Below are 25568 nucleotides of genomic sequence, written 5' to 3' on the forward strand. Positions count from 1 at the left end.
GGAGCCACAGAGTGCAAGATACCAAACAGTTTGTGACTTTTCTTGGACAGCTTCTGAAGGGATCTCTAAGATGTCTGCCACTCACTTCAGTAGGACTTAAAATCATCAACAGTGGATGGGACAAAGGGATCAACTGCTTTATCCAGTAAGGATGAAGAAATCACCACGGGTACAGAAGGGTTTGCCTATTCCTCTTGATGATCACCACTACTCTGAATGTCTTGCTCCAGCTTGTGAAGTTGACCCCGTTGAAGTACTTGTGTTGTTCTAGGAGGCCCAGCAAAATGAGGCAGTTTATTTCTAGGTGAAAGGGGTCTTGGTGATCGGAGTCCCAAAAATGGAGTTTGATAATTCTATGGTAGCCAATAAGGCCAGATCTGCACACCACAGTAGTATAGCATGTGAAGCCAAGGTGGAGAGATTCAGGAAGTTGAACCCCTCTTGACTCATGTCTCTTACAGTGGGTAGAAGAGTGTCCTGAAATCTCCTCTGGCTCCCACTCATGAACTGATCCAGGGAAGAGAATCATAACCCTGGGAAAAGGGCTCCTGAAATATCCCGATGAAGAGGAAGCAGATGAATAGAAATGCTAAACTCTGAAGAGAAGGATTTTGAAAAGCCTGGGATGATCTTTCATGAGATACGGTTATCTGTACCAAAAGAGGCTGATGTTCCATAATCTTCAACTTACAGCCCAGATATAGGCCTTATAGATGTTATCTGAGTCAGGTTGAGAAAAGAAAATTATAGTTAGGCCCTAATAGCTAAGTCTCTAGACATTATAAATGTACACTGTAATGAGACTGCACGCACAGAGGAAAGTGATACTGTGAAGATTGACACTGATGAGTCGTGTGCAAAAGAGCATGCATCAGGCAGTAAAGCTGATCTGCAGTGTGGATCAGGCTTTGAAGGAAGAGCAGTGGTAGAGCGACAAGTACACCTCTATGCCGATATAACGCGACCAGATATAACACATACAAAGCGGTAAAGCAGGCCTTCCCCGCACCCCAGGATCTGGGAGGCAGGAGCTGTGGGGGAGGGCACTTCTGGGGCCCCTGCAGGCCCAGAGTGGCCTGGGTGATTAGTCGGGGGCTGGGAGAAGCCCGCTCTGCTTCCCTCGCCTCGGCCCCAGCCGTGTCGCTCAGGGGAGGGGGTTTGAGGGAAGAGATTCCCCTCCCCCCGCCCCCGGCACTCACCAGCAGAAGCGGAGCAGCCCAGCCCCAGCCCACTCCACTCTGACAGCCGCAGCGCTCCGCTTCCCGCCGCCGGTGAGTGCAAAGGGTGTCCTTTCCCCAACCTCCCCGCATTCACCAGCGGAGGGAAGTGGAGCGCCGCAGTTGGGAGCTGGCGGAGTGGAGGGGGGCTGGGGCCATGTTGCTCCGCTTCCCGCCACTGCTAGTGAGTGCCTGTTGGGGGCGGGGGTGTGGATAGGGGTTGGGGTCCTGGGGGTGATGTCTGGAGGGGGCAGTCAGGGACAAGGAACAGGGGGGTCAAAGCAAGTTCGATATAAAGCGGTTTCACATATAACGCGGTAAGAGTTTTTGGCTCCCACGGATCACGTTATATCAGAGTAGAGGTGTATGACAACTCTTTGGTCTCCTCTTTGACAGTACCAGGGAAGGCGATCTGTGGTGTGGCCTTAGAACGATGCCCCTTTCTGCCATGGTCAGCAGGAGAAACTGACTGACTCTTAGAGGCCTATACTGATTGTTTAGTACCTAGAGACAAGGCAGGAGTTCTTCTGGTAGCTGTGGAGACCCAGGTACTGGAGGTGTCACCCTGACTTCCTAGAGAACAGGTCAAATGATGTTTATGAGCAGCAGAACCACATTCTGACTCTCAGTTCTCTGAGTAAGAAGTGCCCTTCATTGATCACTCTGGTAGAAATAATTTCAGGTGAGCATCTCAGGCTTCTCATTTGAAGAAAGATCTATAGAAGGAACACTTGACAGGAACGTGGACTTCTCTAAGGCAAAAAGAGGTATTTAGGATGCCCATTCATTTGGCCATAGCCAGCTCACAGGAAGGGCAGGACTTAAAGCCCAGATTTTGATTCATCCATGAAGTCAGTGCCTCAGTACAGAGGATGCTCATATTTTCTTATTATTAAATAGTTTTTGCCAATAGGCCAAATAGTACTAAAGTAAACACACATTAATCCTAACTCTAATAGAGGAGAGCTGCAGGGTTCTAAGTGGACACAGCTAAGATCCATCATTCTTCCACAGGAGTTAAGAAGGATCTGAGAGGCAGCTGGGCCCATGGGTGGGGTAGAGTATGAGGATGTGTAGGGGACAGGTACAACTCCAGTTGACACAGCTGGCCAAAAGAATCCAATCTTGTGTTCCTGGGGCATATGCACCCTTAAGAGTGTGATCCATGTGGACAAATACTGTACTCAAAGAATAATTCTTCCAGTGGAAGATCATGAACAGTTTTGGAACAGGTGTTTAAATACATTTCTATGCTCTTCCCCGAGTTTAAAGACAAGGACCCTATCTTGTAACACACATGCACAACTTCAGTAACTGGAATAGTGTCGTGGAAGCCAGTGGGGCTATTCACATGCTTCAGAGTTAAGCGCATGCATAAGCATTTGTAAAATAGGAGCCTTAGCAAGCGAAAGGTAAGGTTAACATTCTCATCAGCTATTGAAACCCCATAGGTCTGAAAATTTGGCTCGCAACCTGATGTTACTGCAGCAGAACAATGCTAAAAATTGATAGTATAAAGGGTTAAATCCTGCTTGCCTTACTCATGCGAAAAGCTTTACTGAGTTGAAAGGTCTACAAATTTTGCTCTGAGGTTATAACTATTCAAATACTTAAAAGACTAGGTGGGTGACGTAATATCTATTATTGGACCAACTTCTGTTAGTGAGTGAGATAAGCTTTCAAGCTTACACAGGAATAAGCTTGAAAGCTTGTCTTTCTCACCAACAGAAGCAGGTCCAATAAAAGATATTACCTCACCCACCATGTCTCGCTAATATCCTGGGACCAGCATGGCTACAACACTGCATACAAATACTTAAGGTCAGTCTCTGTAAAAGTATCCACTTCAACTGTTGACCATGGTTAACAAGTTTTGATTAAAGAAAGAAAATATAATAAAGCAGTTACCATTAGAGAAGGAAGAGCCAACACTCAATGAGACTGAAGTGTATCTTTCTGTGTATCTACATAGAACAGACAAGGCAAGCTAGCATATATTTTTTTGGCTTTACCAAAAGAGGCTTACCATGTATGTCTAAAGGTCTGAATAAGAGAAAGGGGAAAGGAAATAAGTTCAAAGATTTTGCACAAGGTTTTAATACACAAACCTATTAAACCTACCAGACAGTTAGACTCTGTAGACTAAGTCAAAAAACAAAAATAACTGCAATAGATTTGTTCTCATCATTTTCATGACTTAAAATGTCATTTTTCAATTAAATAATGAATGCCATATTTACTACTACTATACAAGCCTGACAATTATTTTGGCTTTCTGCACCAACCTCTGGTATTAATCATTGCAGGCATGAATAACTAAAGTAGTAAAGACAGTTAGCCAGAATACGTTTTCTTTAGGTTAAGCTACATAATTACGAACTGTATTACCAGAATGTCTTGTACTCATGCTAAGCTTTACTGTGGAAATTCACTACCAGTGAAATTGTTGTAAACTTTTTTCTTTGTACATGCAGAATCCGTCAGAAGCAAGATTTGTGCTCTGTTAAAATTGTCAAGTATGAACATTGTGCTAGGTACAGTTACTGCAAAATGTCTCAATGGTCTAAGGCTACTTGTACTCTACAGTCTACTAATATCTGAAATATGTACAAACCTAGAAAAAGAAAAGGTGTGTCCAATGTGTTGTAAACAAGGGGAAACAAATATGAGCACAGTTAAGCTCATAATTTGGAACAGAGTGAAGATGTAACTGCTGCAATTGGTAATTTATAAGCTTCTCTATATTATGCTGATCTATCTTTGATTAATAGAGCCTGGTTATCTGCTGTATGAGCAATAAAGAAACTGAACTCTCAATGAGACACAACATTTAATATTGATGCTAATGCACCTTCTCTTGCAAACATATAGTTAGAATTTCTCAGTATACTTTCCATGAATATTTAATTCCAGATTGTTTAGACAGCAACATGTTCTTCACTTTTTTTGAGCCTTAAGAGTGGCAATATTTTGGTTCCAGAATGACAAAGGATAAAGAAGTAGAGTGTTTGAATATTTGATTCTGCATTTTACTTTACCCCATCCTTATTATAAAGTGAATTATCAATGTACAACTCCATAGTATTAGTATAAAGCATTATCTAACCTTGATAAAATCTCTGATGAGTTGGGCTGCTTTAACCCCATTCTGTACATTAAAGCTGATATCGACTTTTACTTCAGTGAAGGAATCTGTCAGTTTAATAATAGGTACCTGACAAAAGAGCAAGAGATAAAGTTAATATTTATCTATCTGAAAGGGAAAAGTAATCTACTAAATTTCCAAGATATATTTAGCTTCTTTACTAAAAGATGATGTGCAAATACCTACACTAGCAAATTTGAACCGTTTTATAGATTTGTAGAAGGAAGGAAGGAAGGAAGGAAGGAAGGAAGGGAGAGAGAAAGAGGAGAGAAAGATTGCAGGAGCACTGTGAATTTAAGATCTCAACCCTTCTTATACATTTAATTGAATTGTGAATGATTTTTACCTCATACTAAAACTATTTTCAATTTAAAAACCTGTTATGCATAACATTGTTCTGAAACATTTTAAAATGCTGTAAAGTGAACAGTTGTGAAGTCAAAACAATACAATTTCTTGTGAAGAGCAAACACCAGAGGGAGACAAGTGCACAACAATTAAAGATCCCCGATTTCATGCAAACATTCTTAATGAGAAGAGGAAAGAGACAAACAGTGTAGGTTTACACTGCACACTAATTCTGGGCTCCCACTCAGGTTTGAGCCCAAGCCCCCTTTACATCCACATAGAAATCAGTCTGTCTTGGGCCAGCAAGCACTCAGAAGCCAGGTTCTAGGACCCTGCTAAGGGGATGGGTCAGAGCCCAAGTTTTGTGGTGGTTTGGGGTCCAAGCTCTGTCGTTTTGCAGCGTGGATGCAGCTCAAGTCACAGACCGAGTCAGAAGGTCTGTATAATGAAGTATGGATGCATTAGTATGGCTGTGAGACTCAAGTCTAGTAACTGTAAGCCCAGGTTTACAATGCAGCATGGAAGCTTAAGACCAGGCTCAAACATCAACTCCACAAGGTTCGGTCCACAGGTTTCCAGTGCAGTTTAGACAAACCCACAAATATCACAGCAAATCTGTCCATAAATTAAACAAATTACAAGACACATTATGAGTAATAAAATTGTCACTAAATAAGCAGATTTGATTCTGAACATCACAAAGCAAAATCTGAGTAAAATGATACTATTTTACAAAGTAGAAGTATACTTGAAGATATTAAATTGGCAAAAGACTTACAGTTGCTTTGTCTAGAACCTTTACTGAATCTTCATCTGCTACATTGTGCTTTCTAAGAGCCTCTTCCAGGGTCCACAGAGGCAAAGTCTCCCATTTTCCAAACACAACTAAGTCAATATCACTGAAATTACAAGAGAACATAAAAATAGTAAGTTAAAATACCTACTGATGCTAGGTTTGGGAGGTGTTTAAAAGTGTATGATTGGGAAAACGCCAATAGAAAGTAAAATAAGTAAAACAGCTCACTAAATTCTCTTAAGCAGGAGGAAAATAAGAATTAAAATACAACATCAGAGTAATTATTTTTTACATGTCTAAAATATACTAAGGGAGACAAGGTGGTAATATCTTTTACTGGACCAACTTCTGTTGGTGAAAGAAACAAGCTTTTGAGTTCCACAGAGCTATTCTTCAGGTGACCTCAGGTTTCAGATGGAACTCTTTCACCAAGAGAAGTTGGTCCAATAAAAGATATTACCTCACCCACCCTTGTGTCTCTCATAGCCTGGGACGAACACAGTTACCACACTGTAAATATAATAAAATCAGACAGCAAGCTACCATCTTGACAATTTGATAATGTGAAGTGGGACAAATGAATCTATCTTTCCATTAAGAAACAATGGAAATAGTGTTCAGAAGAACTATGAGCTGTTAATGTATGAAAACAGTTGATGTAATGACTACATTAATAAGAGTAATTTCTAAGTATATAGAACAACTTTGAAACCTCTGGATTTTAACTGCTTTCCAGCCTCGTCTGCATCAAACTGGCTTCCTCCCTACCCTGCCCCTAACGAACAGAGAAATATCAAAGATGGAACCCTTCACCAAGAGAGATTACATACCTATTCACTAAATAAATACTGAAGCAGAGTTTTGAAAAAGGTTAAGTAAGTATTTAAGGTGTTTTAACTAAGTCTCAGTAGTTTTCCTTTGAATATGAAGATAGCTAGTCCTGATTAGAATTAAACAGTCAGAGCATCTTTAGCTGCAGGAGAGAGAGGAGATCCACAGGAGCCCAGTTTGGGCTGTAGATGAGATTTGCAGGGGATTATTTTTCTCTGATGTGTGCATGAAAAGGAGTGGATCAAACTGATAGCACTAATTGTTAACTATCCAGTATTACACTACAAGTTTCAAAGAAAAACAATTATTTCTTTATGTGAATGAACTAGCAGTGTCCTCAGACATAACAGATTTCAGAAATCAGTAAGGATAGCATCCAATGGTAATCACAGCCTTGATGAGCATCTAATCGAAATTTTAAAGATGTCTAGATGACAGTGTAATTTTATTAGGGTCCAAGAGAGTCATTACAATTTAAAAACAGTGAAAACTTTTTTGGAGGCTTTGAATAAGCTGAGCTTTATATTTTTCCAAACTTCTTTTTGGTTTGTAGTTTAAGGTCTGCTTTCCAATCACTAGACCAGCCTGATTTGGGTAAAGAGGGAGGGATTTAGGCCTAGACAGATTATTCTTCACCAATAAATTGGCTTGCCAAATAAACTATGGCAGGAGGGGGAGAGAAATACTGGGAAAATCTACCTTATTTCAGAAGTTATTTTCATGCAGATTTTAGAATTTTGTACATTTACAGAAACCACATTAGGAACTTTAGAATTTGCACACAATCAGTGTTAGCAACAGACAGGTTTAACACCAGTCCAACTATATACTGTTTAACTGACCAGGAACAAGCACCATTCAGCACCTTTCAGAAAACTATGGTTAAAACCGTCTCAGAAAAAAAATACTTATTTTGTTCTGATCTACGCTTGCAGCTAAATGAGTGCTAAACTCATTGCTCATACAGATTGGAAGCAGCAAATGTTTGTAGTGTGCACCAGGCCAGAGAGAGCAATATATTAACACCCTGAGAATATATATTAACGCTCTGAGAATACATATTACCTGCAGGACAACACTACTTGACCCCCATCAGATGAACAATAATTATCTAATTAATCCTCAGCACTGAAGTAACTGGATATTCAAGGGATTCTATTTTAGAACAATACAATCAAAAAAGGCCAGCAAAGGGTGTTCATCAGAAAAACCTCAGATCTAGACTAACTGTGTAACTAAACATGAATAAAAAAATTAAAGAAACAAAAGAAAATGGTGTGCTTGTTAGAGACTAATAAAGTAGATTGAAGAGGCAAAGTATACCATGCTAGCCTAAATTCTGTTTTATTAAATCAAATACTCCAAGCATTGGAGTTCTTCTGAATAGCAAAGTAGGCAAGCTCCAGAGCAACAACAATAAACAGGGAAGAAAGGCAAGCAAGACAGAAGTGCCTCTGACCACTGCATCAAGTGTTGAGAAAGATTTCAATTAAATTCTTACAATGGAGTTTTGGTAGTGAATAAAAACTAACTTTACAAATTGTAATCAAAATCTGAACCACTGAAGGGCTCAGAACAAATCCAAGCATCAAGACTGGAACAGCAAGGGGATTAAGTCTATTAGACAAGTGAATAACGATGCATATTTTTCTTGCATTATCAGCACCTAATCTATTTTTGATTAATCCAAATAGTCTGAAGAAAGAACAAAGCCAAATTTAAGCAGGCAACATATTTTCTTGGGGGACCTGTGCTTCTGAGAGGCCTACTTGTCAGAAATTTAACAACTCAGTTTGATTTCTTTCTTGTTGCTTCATAAGTCAAAGCCAATTAATTATATGAAGAAGTTGCTTTAATTTAGTTTCTAATTTTATTAAGCATTTTCCTCCTAACAGGAGATGAGAAACAAGAATTGTGAACAGAGAAGAATATTGTAGCAAGGTTTGGGAATCAACTAATTACTCATTCTGAAATGTTCCCTGGAAAAAAATGTTTTTAAAGGTCTTTAAAGTATAAACTACAGCCTTTGAATTGCTGATAGGACTTTATCCTGTAACCATTAGGGCTTGAAGCTTACTTATATTTTACATTTTTAATTGGCAAAATTATTTTATATTCCTAATACAGGATCTTAATGCGATCTTCTGATGAACTTTCTGTAGATGGAAATTAGTAATGGATTTAACTAAGTCCGCAGTTAGCTACTTTAGATTTCTCAGTGATAGAAGCTTGAGTGGGACTAAATAGATACACTTCATCTTCAGCATCTGGTTAGTGTAGATGCTGATAGCTTTAAGAGTTCTTTTGGTTTAACTGGTTAGCTAAAAAATAGCCTACTCTTTTGTTAGGCTCATTGTATACATCTTTTTTAAAAAAAAAAAGCCTGGATTCTTAAAAAAGGCTGTATTCCCCTATCTTTATGGGCAAAGACATCTACAATCATTTACGTCAACCAAACTGACTAGGTAATAGGCTTAATTTCTTCTTCTAGAAATATGATAAATACCTTAATACTTGACCTCAAATGTCAGGTTTAAAAGGTATCACATGCTGGAAAAATCACAGTGAAGTGGGAGAAATCTAAAATTTTACTTTGATTTAATCCTGTAATTAGGCTGAATTACAAAACTAAATCTATTCTTGATAATACTATCAAAGGGGTCAAATTTTATATTATTGCAAGCAGGATCTAAACAGGTGGATGTGTCCTATTTCATATAATCAATCAACCATTCTTTATATTTTTACAATGTATTTGATTGGGAGGGCTGAATAAAAGTATAATATTTTCCTTTAGGCTTGAGCAGTTTTCAGGGATGGTCAGACATTTTAAAGTATGAGGCAGTCTTTTAAAAACGACAGTATCTTAAACGTCACTGAAACAGGTACTCTATAAAAATGCCTGTATACAAGTCAGCTTTGAATATATATATTGATACAAAATACATGATATAAGTCAGTAGTTAGGAAAACAGTAGGATGACAAGTACATATCCCACCCCAGGAACATTATTCTATCTCAGCATAGAATAATGTTCCTGGGGTGGAACAAATGCAGCATATAACAATGGGGGATAAAGGTAAACAGCAGAGGAAGAGATTTCAAAACACGCCTGAACAATGTATAAGAAGTTACTGGAAAGGTACTAACCTAGTAGGTAGATATAAACCAGTTTTAAAACTTCCAAATATCTGCACCTGTAACAGAGAAATAGGGCATTAGAATGCACCTTTTAAATTTCTGAACAAATTATCTAATCGAGAGACTAGTAAAGTTTGACTACTGCTACCCTCCACTGGTAGTTTTAGGCATTACTGAATGCATCCGATGAAGTGAGCTGTAGCTCACGAAAGCTTATGCTCAAATAAATTTGTTAGTCTCTAAGGTGCCACAAGTCCTCCTTTTCTTTTTGAAATATTTAACACGACCATAAAACAGAGGAGTTTGGCAAAGTCAAGTATTTACATCTTTAACTTTAAAAGAAGATTAGAAATAGAGCAATGCAGCAATAGGCCTAAAATATTCACGATAGAAGAGTATCAGAATAAATATTATTTCTAATTAAAGTGCTGCTTGAGACAGTTCTCGCTCCATCAGCTTTTCCATTACAAATCTCTCATTTTAAAATACTTAAGTGTGTAAGAAACTATTTTTAAAAATAATAATACTAGAGAAAAGCATCACTACACTGGGAGTTAGGTTGGTATAACACCATTGCTGGTATGACAGGATTTTCCATACCCCTGAGCAACAGTTTTACACAAGTTGCTAGCATAGACCAAGCCTTACTGACTTCTTCCTTCGGTCTTGGATTTTGCAGACATTAACACAGGGGTTCTCAAACTGGGGGTTGGGACCCCTCAGTGGGTCGCGAGGTTATTACATGGGGGGGGCGGGTCGCAAGCTGTCAGCCTCCACCCCAAACCCTGCTTTGCCTCCAGCATTTATAATGGTGTTAAATATATAAAAAAGTGTTTTTAATTTGGGGGGAGAGGGGGATGTCACACTCAGACGCTTGCTATGTGAAAGGGGTCACCAGCACAAAAGTTTGAAAACCACTGCATTAACACAATGCTAATGTTTCTGAGAAAACCTTTACCATGCAATGTATCCAGAGGTATTTATTCTAACAAAAACAAATCCTGACAACACCCACAATTAATGCAAAATAGGAACCCTTTGCAAGCCAGTTTATATTCTTCTCCCCTCCCACCCCAACATTTAAAACAGTGAATCTTATGTTTGCCAATTTAAATAGACTTAAGCTTACTACTTCCCATCTTGTGTCCAACTATGGTATTGTCATAATCGTACAAGGTATGCAACGTCAACTGTTCTCTGACCAACGCAGAGGACTGTGTAATATCCAAGTACAGTTAAGGATAATGTGACAAGCTTTCCTCTGAATTTCATTGTATGACAACTTTTGTTTATACAATACTAGCAAGATTTAAATGTTCACTTTGTCAAATTATTTTATTTTAAATGCCTTCACTTAAAATCACTAAATGTTGTTCAGTTTCAGTGTAATTAAAGCCTCTCTCATGGTGGAACCCAGTTGATGCCAAGAACAAATCTCACTTATTAGGAATGTTTCCTTCTAAGCACATCCCCCTCAAATAAGAGAGCAAATGACAATTGCTGAAGTCTATAAATAAAGTTACAATTTAAGATACATAGTTTTACCCAATCAACTTTTTATCCCTTTCTTTATTGCTGTGGGGAAGCATACAATGTATGTGCCATGTCTTATTTTAAAGTTTCATTCATGGGAACACATTTTATTTTATTGTTTGTGCTCATAAATGGTTTCAGCACATGCTTGTTCATAGTGTTTATACCTTACTGGTTATATGTTTTGGTGTCAAAGTATACAAGAACAGTTAATCTTAGTTAATTTCAAATTCAAGTTACACTGTATCTAGATTTGTCACATCTGAGACTTACAGGGTTTTAAAAACAAACCAAACAAACAAACTTACATGTGAAGTTAATGTGAATAGCACTGGCTAGAGCCATGGACAGAGACCAGGCATCACTCAAGCTTCCCCCAGTAAAACACCTATCAACTAATATCCTTGGGGCAAGTGAAACGATATTGGATTTCTAAATTACATTCTATGGAGTTAATTTATTGTAGTAATGCTTTATTTAAAATTAAATAACAGAGTCAACAGTTTAAATTTGAAAGCACACGCAAAGATTTTACAAGATGAGAACAACAACAATAATTTTAGTCATGAGCTACAGCATTACACTATCATCTACACCACTGTTGCTCCTGGATGCACTGCCTTGGTGCTGGCTGCTAGGGCTGCAAGTAGGGATCGGGCCCTTCCCCTTCTGGAGACAGCTGGGGCACAACGCTGGAGAAGCAGGCAGTTGGTGAGTTACTCACCTTCCTGGGGCAGTGGGACTCAGGCTTTGGGCTTCACCCCTGGGATGGTGGCGTGGCAGGCTCTGGCCATGGGGCTTCGCGCTCCAGCTTTTGGCTCTGGCTGCACAGTGGCAGGCCCCAGGCTGTGGCCATGCAGTTTCGGGCTCCATCCTCCGGCCACAGGGCTTTGGGCTCTGGCTCCCAACTGTCTCCCCCAACCCAATCACCCCTGGCTCCTGTTGTCTCCCCCTACCCCTGAATCCAGGGCTTAATCTGTCCCCAGGTTTGTTGGGTCTGAGTAAATACGCTATGAAAAGTGATATTTATATGTTTGTTAATATCACTTTTAACCACAGACTTACAAGCTAGCAATAAATAAATTACAATGATTTTGAACATGTATATGTGCATATTTATTTGTTTTTCCTAAAGCTAACAAGTATTTTAGGAAAAAGTGTGAGCGGCCACGAGCAAGAGTTGGTGGACACACTCTGAGGCCACCAAAAAAAACTGTCTTGAGAAACCCTGATCTAAGTCACATGTTCCTTCCTACACCATCTCTTATACCTGTATGAACATAAGCTTCTCTTTTCCAGCAGGACAAGCCACCTCAATGCAATCGGGTAGGCCTCCCCCATCAGTCATGTTCTTCTACACTCGTCCCTTAACTTTTTTTTTTTTAAACATTACTTAAGAGTGGGAGGCAAGAACTAATGAGATGCATAGTAACACACACCCAAATATAATTCTGGTTAGATTTCATACCCTTCCTTTGTTGCTAGTATGTCTAATTTAGCTTCCCTGACCAGGGCCTTTGTTCATATATATATCTAAAGTGCTAAGCTCAGGTATGGTGCCATAGAAATAGTGAATATCTTTTATATCACAATTTGAGCATAAAGTTATTTTTGTAATCAGGGGAAAAGTGATAGTGTAACAAATAAAAAAAAAGCTGTTTACAAAGACCCAGAGCCAAAGCTTTTTGTTAGAGCATGCCAAGTCCTACTCACATCTGCATTTGGCCAGAGCTCCTTAATAACGTTTTCTATTCTGTTCACCACTTCCATTCGCATTCTTTCTTCTTCCGGTCTGGGAGACATGTACTTGAAGAAATCAATGATTTCTTCATGAAGACTGAAGAAAGAAAAAAAGATAAAAGTTAACTAAAAAAGAGAGAAAATTAAAAAGGCTGCTATTATCTCAAATGGTTTAGAAATATTTCAAGGACACTGAACATTAATTTTAAACAAGACTATTGTCTGCCTTCAACAAAAGTAAATTCAGATTTATGGAAGTTTAATTTCAAACACATTAATCTACAAAATATAGGATATGCTTATATCATGTTTCCAAAGAATATGGAAATTAATCAAAGCTGTTTTTGTTCACACTAAAAGTGAAAGAAATAGCACCACTAAATAAAGTTAACATCAGCGTGATATATAAAGCTTTAAATCTTCAAGAAAGTCTAATGAGGAGTTCAGAGTACGCACAGTATCCAAATATTTAAACAAAAGCCTTTTAGCTAACCTTTTCGGTTAGTCCCTTGTCACCACTGAGTCATCGCCTGTGTCAGCACAAGCGATTTGTTAATCCACACAAAATCAACTGAGACATTTAAACAAATGTGAACTAACAAACAGTTGTCTGTAGTTAGAGTCATCTCAGTTATACGTACCTGTTTGCCCACTGCTAAACAGAAATGTTCACACTAAGCACTGTATTCTCCTATTACCGTTAAAAAGGAGTTGTGTACACACATCAACAGAACACAGGATAGAATGAAGTTGGCAGTCAGCTGATCAGCTGCATTATTTTAAAATAAGCCCCCCCCCCCACATTTTGGGTGGGGTTTTAATAAATTATGCTTCGTATAGCTGTTTAAACACAAGTCTCATTACACAAGTCCAGGAAATTTGTGTATCCATTTGCACTAGCACGTAGCAACATCCTCCTGACTAACCAGAAAACTAAAGCCCATTTTCACCATGTTTCCTCTGTCAACACCACCAAATTTAAACAGTCACTGAATTCCTGCAAGATTAAATAAATCCCTGACATAGGATTGATGAGTTTATTTCACTTGTTTCCTACAGTGACCATTATAATAGCAGCTAGATGTTTTAAAGAGAAATTAAAAAAAAAAAAAAGTTATTTGTAAAAACAAATGCATCTTTCCTGGAAGCTCTGATGGACTGCCAAGAGGAATGATTTACAAAATTGAGGTCCTCAGATGGGAGGTGAAAAGTCTTCCTAGCCTCCCCCACTGCCCCTGTCTCCCCACACACAATGGAAGCTATACCACAGGTGTCATGAAATAGATGAAGGACATCCGAAAGGGACAGAACGGTAAGTATTATGACTAAAGAGATATGCAACTCAAATTTCATCCGCCTGAAACATTTTAATATTCTTCTGTTACAAGTAACATTGTAGATTACTAAAACTGACAAGAGATTAGAGGATCAAATATTTTCTTTATTTTTGACTTAGTATTTATCTATGTTCTTTGTATAATTAGTTTAATTTCTTAGTCTCTTACACTAGCATGACTAGGTCATGCTTATGCATGACATTCTATTCCTCAGGTAGTGCTACAGAGTGTTTCTAACAGCAAATCTGCTCTTTCAGTGTTCACTTGGTTGTTACTATAAAACTTGTCTTCCTACTGTCTTATTCCTTCCTCCTCTCCCCACTTGCATTCTTCACTCAAAAATCTTCAACATGAGACCAAAACACACATCCTTCAATTTACTGTTTGTGATCTGCTACTTAGAGGTATTTGCTTACCTAATCATTTGGTTTTTCAAAAGGTCTCCTAGTCTACCACTAATATTTCCTCTTAGAAATCCTGATACAATTCAGTCTGTTGGTAATATTTTACAAGTTCTTCTAGCACTATAACCCTATCATGATAATTAAGTTTCTGTGAGATGCACACACTGGGGAACTCTAGTATGAATACTCCATGGCCAACAGAGCTTTTTAGGTAACATCTGATTTTTCAGTCATTGGGTCACATTACCACTTACTACTGAGATTCCGAGCTAACGGCCAGGAGTACAGAGATTAATGTACAGATTTACTGTTAAGTACAGCCTGCAGTGACAAAGGAAGAGGATGCTAGTTAAACAGTCAGTCTGCCAGAATTTAAAAAAAAAAGCACGATAACTTAACTCTTCCTGTTTGTAATTTAAAAAAGGGGGGGGAAAAAAATGATAAATTGAATGTTTCCAGAGGTTATGGGAAAAAGCAGTCCATTAATGCAGTTACTTGATTAGTAAACTGAGTGACAAAGTTCGGTTCTCATGCTTTAAAATAAGATTACTTTGTTACAGATTTGTCTCCTATAGTTCTTAATGGACATTACATTCCTATTAACTCAAGTAGCAACAATTCTGTAAGAACACCTATATATTAAACTGAATAATATGCAGAATATCAACTGATCTATTTACAACAACTGTTTGATGCATCACCTGACCCTGATCAGGGACCTTCTATAAGTAGTTGTATTTGTTTGACATTGTCATTTATCCAAACAAATTATGAAAAAATACCCACATCCCATTTTCCTCTAAAACATTAGCATGTCTGATTTTGCTAACTGCTAATGGTGCAAGCTAAAAAGCCAAGAGACAGAAAATTAAGTAACACAAGGATATACAACCATAAGTCAGAAGTGCTCTGGACTCCCGACAGGTTTCAGAGTAGCAGCTGTGTTAGTCTGTATTCGCAAAAAGAAAAGGAGTACTTGTGGCACCTTAGAGACTAACCAATTTATTTGAGCATAAGCTTTCGTCAGCTACAGCTCACTTCATCTGATGCATGCAGTGGAAAATACAGTGGGGAGATTTTATATACATAGAGAACATGAAACAATGGGTGTTACTATACACACTGTAACGAGAGGGGGGAGGGGGGGGAATAAACATGGAGAAATAGTTTTACTTTGTGTAATGACACATCCACTCCCAGTCTTTATTCAAACCTAATGTAATGGTGTCCAGTTTGCAAATTAATTCCAATTCAGCAGTCTCTCATTGGAGTCTGTTTTTGAAGTTTTTTTTATTGAAGAATTGCCATTTTTAGGTCTGTAATTGAGTGACCAGAGAGATTGAAGTGTTCTCCGACTGGTTTTTGAATGTTATAATTCCTGACGTCTGATTTGTGTCCATTTATTCTTTTATGTAGAGACTGTCCAGTTTGGCCAACATACATGGCAGAGGGGCATTGCTGGCACATAATGGCAATTATCTCATTGGTGGATGTGCAGGTGAATGAGCCTCTGATAGCGGCGCTGATGTGATTAGGCCCTGTGATGGTGTCCCCTGAATAGATATGTGAACACAGTTGGCAACGGGCTTTGTTGCAAGGATAGGTTCCTGGGTTAGTGTTTTTGTTGTGTGGTGTGTGGTTGCTGGTGAGTATTTGCTTCAGGTTGGGGGGCTGTCTGTAAGTAAGGACTGGCCTGTCTCCCAAGATTTGAGAGAGTGATGGGTCGTCCTTCAGGATAGGTTGTAGATCCTTGATGATGCACTGGAGAGGTTTTAGTTGGGGGCTGAAGGTGATGGCTAGTGGCGTTCTGTTATTTTCTTTGTTGGGCCTGTCTGTAGTAGGTAACTTCTGGGAACTCTTCTGGCTCTGTCAATCTGTTTCTTCACTTCAGCAGGTGGGTACTGTAGTTGTAAGAATGCTTGATAGAGATCTTGTAGGTGTTTGTTTCTGTCTGAAGGGTTGGAGCAAATGCGGTTGTATCATAGAGCTTGGCTGTAGACAATGGATCGTGTGGTGTGGTCTGGATGAAAGCTGGAGGCATGTAGGTAAGTACAGCGGTCAGTAAGTTTCCGGTATAGTGTGGTGTTTATGTGACCATCGCTTATTAGCGCCGTAGTGTCCAGGAAGTGGATCTCTTGTGTGGACTGATCCAGGCTCAGGTTGATGGTGGGATGGAAATTGTTGAAATCATGGTGGAATTCGTCAAGGGCTTCTTTTCCATGGGTCCAGATGATGAAGATGTCATCAATGTAGCGCAAGGGGGCATTAGGGGACGAGAGGGGCATTAGGGCATTAGAGAGCTGAGGAAGCGTTGTTCCAAGTCAGCCATAAAAATGTTGGCGTACTGTGCGGCCATGCGGGTACCCTTAGCAGTGCCGCTGATTTGAAGATACACATTGTCCCCATATGTGAAATAGTTATGGGTCAGGACAAAGTCACAAAGTTCAGCCACCAGGTTTGCCGTGACATTATCGGGGGATAGTGTTCCTGACGGCTTGTAGTCCATCTTTGTGTGAAATGTTGGTGTAGAGGGCTTCTACATCCATAGTGGCCAGGATAGTGTTTTCAGCATGCAGTATAGATGTACCCTAACTGGACTATTAAAGAGAATGCTGAATTTGTTTGCAAGTGTCTCACGAGGAATTCTAAATCTTTAGCTTAAAGATGAAAAGTATCTACAAATTAGTTCTCGCAATATGACAGTATTTTCTTACTATTTAATTGCCACTTCATTCATTAAGTTACTTTGGATATAAAACAAAGCCTTGGTTGTTTTTGTTTTTAAAATAAATTGTTACACTGCAACAATAATTGTTATACTGTCAAAACTCATTGGAAGCAAGGAGTCTTGTGCAGCAAGTCCCTTGCTAATGCAGTAATAATTAGTTGTTCAACTCAAATTCAACTCAGAAACAGATGCCTGGTCTTTTTAACCTGCACAACAAAAAACAGTCTGTTCAGTGGTCTCACCTCACTGCTCTTTTTTTCCAGGTGACCACTCTTTCTTCAGGTGGCAGTGCTTCCAGCAGGGGGCAGAGAAGGGGCGATGCAACCAGACACATTTCTCTTCAAGGAAACGGCTATATAGCCATAATAAAACACTCTTCACAGTACTGTTTACTGTATTTTTAATTGGATTTATAGTCACATATATTAGAAATTCACCTATTACTAAAATTGTACTGTAAATCCAGCACTGCGATCAGTGAAAGTTAGCACGAACATCAAGGGCTGTACGGTTTTCATGAAAAACGACTGAAGATATGGATTATAGATGGAGTATTTTTTCTTCACCAGAATCCTGGGGCTGAGCAAAAGTTCAAACCTGCCTGTTAAGAGATTAAGTTGACTTTGTAGAAAATAGCCATATCCTTATCAGTTTTCAGCTTCAAGTAGTTATGCAAATCTGGTAACCGGATTCAGATTTACTCATCTCATTCTGGACCTCAATAAGAGCAGACCAGCTGAAAGTCTCGGGGTGCAGAATAAGGAGGAAAAACAAAAACCAACCAACCAGGGGCGATGTGATATCCACAGGAGCAGAAATACCTTGTTACTGAATGCCAACCCTATATTCAATTAAAGACACAATTTAGGTTTTTAAATTTTGTTAAAGTCCCTTCTTGGGACATTTATTTGTAAGCAAGGATTTTTAAAAAATTATTTTTATACTAGCTGTACCTTTAAGAATGATTTTACAAAAGGCTCAACTCTGTATCCACTGAAATCAAAGGAAGTTTTACTATGGATTTAAATGGGTGAAAAATCAGATGCCTCAAAAAGGAAACCCAGTTTTTCATGGGAAAGCTAGAGGCTACAATATGGTATTTTGGGGGAGAAGAGATTCACAATCCTTACAGCTCAGAATGTTATTTGATTAATAGTTCAGATGATTAAGTTTCCAGACCAAGTAGAATTTTTGGAGGTACCTAACTGATTTAGGAGCCCTTTGAAAGTTATTCCAGATAGTCAGTGAACAGCTGATGAACTATGTACTATTCATGGTGTGTGACTGGTTATTCAGTATGTTTTCTGCTTTCTACTGAACATTTCTCTCTTAACTACAGAAGAGGGGGGCTGCCATTATTCACAAATTTGTAGCAGGTATGTTTTCATGTATACTGGCTGTCACATGAATATTAGTGAACAAGTAGTATGACCCCCAAAACAGCATAAAAATGAACCAGTCAATTATTCACAATTTTTTAGAACTTTTCAAATCAACTAATTAAGTGGTAGAGGAACAAAATAAGCAAAAATTCTGCTTGATGGGTATGCATTTGGCAAGTGTCAAGGAGAGATAGGATTAAAATCTGAACTAAAGTCTCATTCCTGGAGTTTTAATGAAGACTCCTGGGAAAAAATGAACTGTAGGACCATTTTTATTCCGAAAAAGATATGAAGTACTGTTCAGACTATTTTAGAATCAGCTGTGCCTCAATCAGGATGAAAGTTGTCTTCATTTAGTACATTCAGGATTGTTTCAACTCAAGAATGCAGGCAAATTTCTTCAGTGAATCAAAAGCCTTATCTTTCACTGACAGGATAAGAATAAACTTATTCTTGAAGATATCTGCTTTCTCTTCTAGAAAGAGTTCAGAAAAAATTTCCGAGTTGAGTTTAAAACTTAAGTCACAACTTATTTTCTTGCTTTCTTTTTGAAAAGAAGAAATTTCTATTAAATACTGAATAATCATACATAAGGCTGCAAGACTGTCACGGAGGTCACTGATTCCGTGACATCTGTGACTTCTGCAGTTGCCGGTGCGGCTGGCCTGGGGGCTGCCTGAGCAGCTTGGGCATCCGCTAAGCCAGCCACACCAGCTGCTGCTGGGCCAGTCTCAGCAGCAGGAGTTTGGGTGTGGGAGGGGGCTCAGGTCTGGGGTAGGGGCACAGGAGGAGGTGAGGGCTCAGACAGCGCTTACCTTGGGGGGCTCCCCGTAAGTGGTGACATGTCCCTAAGCTCTGTCCTACGCAGAGGCGTGGCCAGACAGCTCTGTGTGCTGCCTCCAGCCACAGGAACTGCCCCCACAGCTCCTGTTGGCCACAGTTCCCGGCCAATGGGGGCTGCAGAGCCGGCGCTCAGGGTGAGGGCAACACACGGCGTCCCCCCGGCTGTGCCTCTGCCTTGGAGCCAAGGGACATATTGCCACTCTCGGGGAGCTGTGTGGAGCCAGGTAGGGAGCTTGCCAGCCCTGCCAAGACCCTCCCCAGCCCCAGAGCACCCAAGATTTTGTCAGGAGTATATCGTACAAGTCATGGACAGGTCATGGGCTGTGAATTTTTGTTTACTGCCCCTGACCTGTCCATGACTTTTACTAAAAATACCTGTGACTAAAACGTAGCCTTAATCACAGATTTGATGGGTATAAAAACTAGTCTTGTCACAGAAAACAATTATACAATAGTCAAATTTAAAATTTATTCTGTAGTCTGATGTTTCAAACAAAACAGATCACCAAATCTAAAAATCATTTCATCTAAACAACATCACTTCTGCTAACATTCTTTGGTAGATGATATGCAACTTCACATATCTTTAAAGCTTTCAATACAGCAGTGGAAAAATTCCATTGCTGAGTCCATACTTAGGTGTTTTTTGGTCCTCTCTTTTCTTCCTTCTTGGTCCTTCATTTTCTTCCTTCTTTCACATTTAAGTCTCCAAAGCCAACAAGAAAACTGCACAGCGTTTTGATTCCAATCTGAGATACACGCCTAAACATATGGGCGTACCTCAGAGGTGGGCAAACTACAGCCCGTGGACCACATCCGGCCCGCAGGACCCTCCTGCCCAGCCCCTGAGCTCCTGGTCCAGGAGGCTAGCCGCTGGCCACTCCCCTGCTGTCCCGTCCCCTCCCCCCCCCCCGCACCTCAGCTCACTGCACCCCCAGCACAATGCTCTGGGTGGTGGGGCTACGAGCTCCTGGGCAGCGCAGCTACAGAGCCCAGCCTGACCTGGTGCTCGGTGCTGCGCAGTGGCATGGCTGGCTCCAGCCAGGCGGCACGGCTGTAGTGCCGCCAGCCACCGGTGCTCCAGGCAGTGCTGGGGGTTGGATAGAGGCCAGGAGAGTTCGGGGTGGAGGTCAGGGGGCAGGGGTGGGGATAAGGGTCGGGGCGGTCAGAGGGCGGGGAACAGGGGCGTTGAATTAATTGACATGCCTTTTTAAAAGAGATCTACCTTGATACTGAAAAATATCAACTCTACAAATCTAGAGCTGGAACAGTTAAAAATCCTAGCTGAAGACTACCTGGTGGTTTTGCAGTTGGGCGTCATGCAGTACACGCAGCTTCTGTACAAGTATAAAAACTGTCAGTTAAGATTTTTTTTTTTTTTTTACACCAAAATAGTTATACAATTAGAATCCAGCATGTAGACACAGCTATACTGGTAAGGAGGTGCCTTATGCCCATATTGCTCATTTCCCTTCCAGTATAAAAATAGCTATAGATATATATCAGTATACAAACCTTTATACTTCAAATTATATCAGTACAGATAAAGCAGTACTTGTGCTTATTGTGCTTATATAAGCCCAGAGAGGACTCACTATCACTCCTTGAGGCTATGTCCACCGCAGGTCTATTATATCTTGTATGTATTGAGAATGGGATACCAAAGTGAGGAACTGCTATTGTAACATTACAACTCTCACTCAGGAAGTTATTTTTGTTGCCCCTATTTTGGAAGGTGGAATGGAACATCATATACATTTTTCTTTTAACGAGCAAGATTGAGGATGGGGTGGGATTACTTCTGACAGCGTCCTTTAAAGAGATTCTTTTAAGCCACCATCAAATTTCAAGAAAAGTTTCAGAGTAGCAGCTGTGTTAGTTTGTATTCGCAAAAAGAAAAGGAGTACTTGTGGCACCTTCGAGACTAACAAATTTATCTGAGCATAAGCTTTCGTGAGCTACAGCTCACTTCATCGATGCATCCAATGAAGTGAGCTGTAGCTCACGAAAGCTTATGCTCAGATAAATTTGTTAGTCTCGAAGGTACCACAAGTGCTCCTTTTCTTATTTCAAGAAAAAGCAACAATAACCCTTACTAAGCTACAGATATCTGTTCTGGAGGCTCAAGAGGAAGGCACCCAATGCAGTGATCAGTTTGTCAATTACTTCAGTTTATGCTGCAACAGTTATGCCTGAACACAGACACCCTTCAAACCATTTCCAATGATCTAGCTCTGCCAGTAAATTCTAGTGGCCATTTCCACATTTATAGTGTGTGGGAGGCGGTGGTTTAAAACCATTTATCAAGCTTAGTAATAAAAAGATTCTGGATAGATGTGTTTTCATTATTGATCACAAGAGTGTACATAAAGCCTGTCTGGCATGTCTGCAAAGTCTGTCTGGCATGTATTATATCTAAACAAGAACAAATGACTGGTTTAGCTTGAGAGGTCCAGTTACCCTCAAGGAAAGGGATCTCAAATGTAGCACCAGTGAAATCTCTGCTGATAGGAATCTGTAGTAAAATTGTTCAAAAATATGCTAGTCTATTGGGATACTGGAAATGAGTAAGTGACTACAGTCTTGGGGTTAGGCTGTTCATAATTAAAATGCCAAAACCCGTTTCCCAAAGCTATTAAAAAATGCTATTGCTTTGATGGTTACTACCATAAATTAACGTGTGTCATACCTCAAAATATACTGTCCCATACTAACAAACAGCTTCATGTATGATTGTGTAGTAGATCTGCTTTACAGCTATATAAGGACCAAAAGTTTGACGAATGCTGCTAGTCTCAACTTCACTAATGAATTCTGTTTTGAGTTGTGATTACACAACAAAAAACTAAACATCAGACGGCATTTACTTCGTGGAGCAAGTTAAACTAGACTCAGCCTTTGCACTAAGACTGTCACAGCAATTTTGATCCTTTTAAGCTTTAGTAAATTTAGGGCAAACTTACAAGTAATTCACATTTAATTAGCAGGAAAACAATTATTTCAGTATGACGTCCTTTTAACAGCTATTTGTACAGGTAGCCAATGAAAACTTTTCAAGTAAAATCAGATATACTGTTTTGCTACTTGGAGAACCAAGGCAATGGTCAAAGCTTTATGAAATGTTTTCTGCATTAGATTTTGAAATATTAAAGTGACCTACAGAAGAGTCCCTATAAAATCACTAATTGGATTCTCTGTATTAAAATGTTCAGTCAAAGATTTTTATAAAGGATTAAAAGCTATCACAGATGATTTTACAAGAAGTTTCAAATCTAACAAGGCACCATATGCAATTTAAGTTACAAGCAAAAGTTCTGATACCAACAAGCCCCACTGGAACTGTTTATTACACGAGAACTGCTAATCATACATATATTATTTGCATCCAGTGCTCTATTTAGACATACTTTACAATGTTAATACATAACAGGTAAAGTCAGCCGATCCTCTCTAAAATCTAATCTCAAAGCAAAGATTATTTTCCTCTTCTTAATCATCTGACAACACTTCAGCGCCACTATGCTAGCCACATTAGAAAATATATATAAAAACAGATAGCAGAGAACTGTATTTTTGCAACTTGCACCAATGCAGTTTGTCTGTATTACAGATATGCACATCATATCCACATTCAGCAACCCTGGAATCTGTAGGCAAGATCTGTGTATTTTCCCACAATAGCCTCCCTAAAGCAGACACAGCGATAAACTAAAACTTATTGCACCTGTTCACATTTATTTATTTATTCCAACAGGTGCTTCAAGATGTTCTATCCTGCAAGGGGAGAAACACACGTGCACTGAAAGGCATGGGATATACTCTCCTGCACTCTCACAGTTGCAGGTGCACAAGGAACAAGTCACACACATCTGTTCAAACTGCTGGACCATATCTGGACATGAAGACCTGGTGACCACTGCCAATACAAAGGCACCAGTGCTTTGAGAAGATAAGATGCTCCATTTCACTCATTTATTCAATAAAAATTATTTTTTCTCCATTCTGGTTTTATGGTTGAACTGAGGATTGCTCTTCCCTTTCCCCTGAAGGCAGTTGGGACATGGGGAGAAAGGGGGAGATGTACTTCTTCTTGGGGATGAGTAAGACGGTAGATGAGTGCAAGCTTTGTTACTCACTGTAGTGTTAGTGATCTATTTCTACTCTTTTTCAGGTCTCAGATGCTATTGGAGGTAGTGAGTGGAAAGCTGTGGCAACCTTAATAAAATACGCACACTTTGGAAAAATTTGTGCATGTCTAACTAACCAACGAACCAACCTTTGGGTTTTTGCCCTTTTTTCCCCCCTCCAGCTGATATGCCATGAGACAGACAAGTTATCATTTTCATTCCATCCATGTCCTCTGCTGCTCTGGGGGCTCAGGAGCTAGTGCAGATAGCTGAGCAGAAGACAGACCAGCCAAATATCACCTCAGTTGCTCTTCAGCCTGTGTGCAGTCATCTTGACATGGGATAGAACCAGTACTCTAAGCCTCCAAATCTGTAACTGAAGGATAAGCAAGAGCGTTGAGAGATTGCACTGGATCGGGCAAGTGTACTGCTGAAGCAGTTCAACCAGCAATTACATCAACAAGTTGGCACAGTACTGGGAGATGTAACAATTTACACTTGGACTGAGCAAGTGCAACTTCAACAGCAGTGATAATGTCTGTGTGCTGCCAGTAGCAATTGTGTGGTAAACGGTGTGGACAGAGCTTCTCAGTGTGTAGACTAAGCCCATCTAGATGAGGGCACTGAGTATGCATGCTGTGGGAAAGATCTGGAAGCTGGGGGGAAAACCCTAAGAGCTCCAAAATGAACACTGATATGGAGCAGGGCACCATTGTTCTGGCCACATTCCCATGGCAGGTCCCTTGAAGCGTCACAGTGGGAAGAGAGAATCTGTATGGAGACCAGTGGGTCCTGCTTTGCAGTTGTGATACTTAAGATCCCACCTCTGAGTCCAACAACAAGGATTCCCCTTCCTCTGACAATGGTAGGACTGATCCAGTGAGTGCCAGGGATTGGTGCTGAGAGCCTGGCATTCAATGGAGTAATGCCACCACAAAGGCACCAAGGGCAATGTCTTGGGTGATGGGAGTGATCAGGTTTCCCTTTGATAGTACTGAGGAGCTTCCTGTCCTCCTGTGGTACAGGAGGCTGAATTGCAGGCACAAGTGGCAGCAGTCCTGAGGGACCAGACTCCTGTAAGGAAGGATACACCTGCACCAAGAGGGAGAGCAGGTTTCTTTCTGCCACAAATGAGTCCGGGGCAATTGGCACCAAGTTGGTCTCTTGCTGTGGTGCCAAAAAAGTTGACAGTGCTGCCTCCAGGACCGAGCTTGAGCCAGTGCCCCTTGCAGAACCAGAGCCAACTAGGCTTTGGCACCAATTTGGAGGAGTGGTTAGGTTTCAGGTGCACTCTTCTCAACTCCCTCAACCCTCTTACCAGACTTGGAGGGTGGAGACCTTCCCCTGGCCAGTGCCCCTCTGGAAGCTTTGTATGTCTTCCTCTCTTCAGACAAGGTAAAACAGTACTGGAATTCCACTAAAGCTGGAGATCACTTCTCACTGAAGCCACAGTACTTGGCATAGAGTCAGATCAGGATGGCTCCAAGAGTAGCTGGAGCATCACCTCCACCAGCTGGAATTTCAGCCTATCCTCTCTACCGTTCTTCGTCCAAGGCTTGAACTCCCTGCAAATATGGTACTGGTCCTTCATGTGCTTCCCCCAAGCACTTCAGGCATTTATTGTGCCTGTCGCTCGCTAGCACATGACTGAAGCAAGAAGGCTTGAAACCCAGTGACCAGGGTATACCTTGAATAGAAAACTCCAAAAGAGGAAATCAAATCCAAAAAAAATTATTTAAATTATTTTTATACAGCTAAAACTTACTATCTTAACGCTAAAGACCAGGACTAACTACATACAGTTCACAAAGGTTGAGAGAAATAACTATTCTGGTATAGATGAGACAAAAATCACAGGCAGAAAGAAGGAACAGAGTGGGGCTCTGCCCTTGATGACTGCATGTAGTGTCATGCAGCAGCAGCAGGAGCCCAAGTTGCACAACAGGTATACCAAGGGAGAAAGTTTCCCATATGCACTGTGTGCACTGACACTTG

The 25568-nt window shown here is 40.2% G+C and overlaps 1 protein-coding gene across 2 annotated transcripts in view; it reads right to left on the bottom strand.

The window, feature by feature from the left end:
* TENT4B (terminal nucleotidyltransferase 4B) overlaps positions 1–25568 on the bottom strand; it is a 52470-nt gene that overhangs the window by 14779 nt on the left and 12123 nt on the right. For both annotated transcript variants that reach the window (XM_077830987.1, XM_077830986.1), the window contains exons 2-5: positions 12726–12849; positions 9489–9535; positions 5489–5609; positions 4324–4431 (exon numbers count right to left, since the gene is read on the bottom strand). In XM_077830987.1, coding sequence (XP_077687113.1) covers positions 4324–4431; positions 5489–5609; positions 9489–9535; positions 12726–12849 — 400 coding nt within the window. The remainder of the gene's footprint in view (positions 1–4323; positions 4432–5488; positions 5610–9488; positions 9536–12725; positions 12850–25568) is intronic.

Source organism: Eretmochelys imbricata, chromosome 12 (genome assembly GCF_965152235.1).
Source record: "Eretmochelys imbricata isolate rEreImb1 chromosome 12, rEreImb1.hap1, whole genome shotgun sequence".
Lineage (NCBI taxonomy): Eukaryota > Metazoa > Chordata > Testudines > Cheloniidae > Eretmochelys > Eretmochelys imbricata.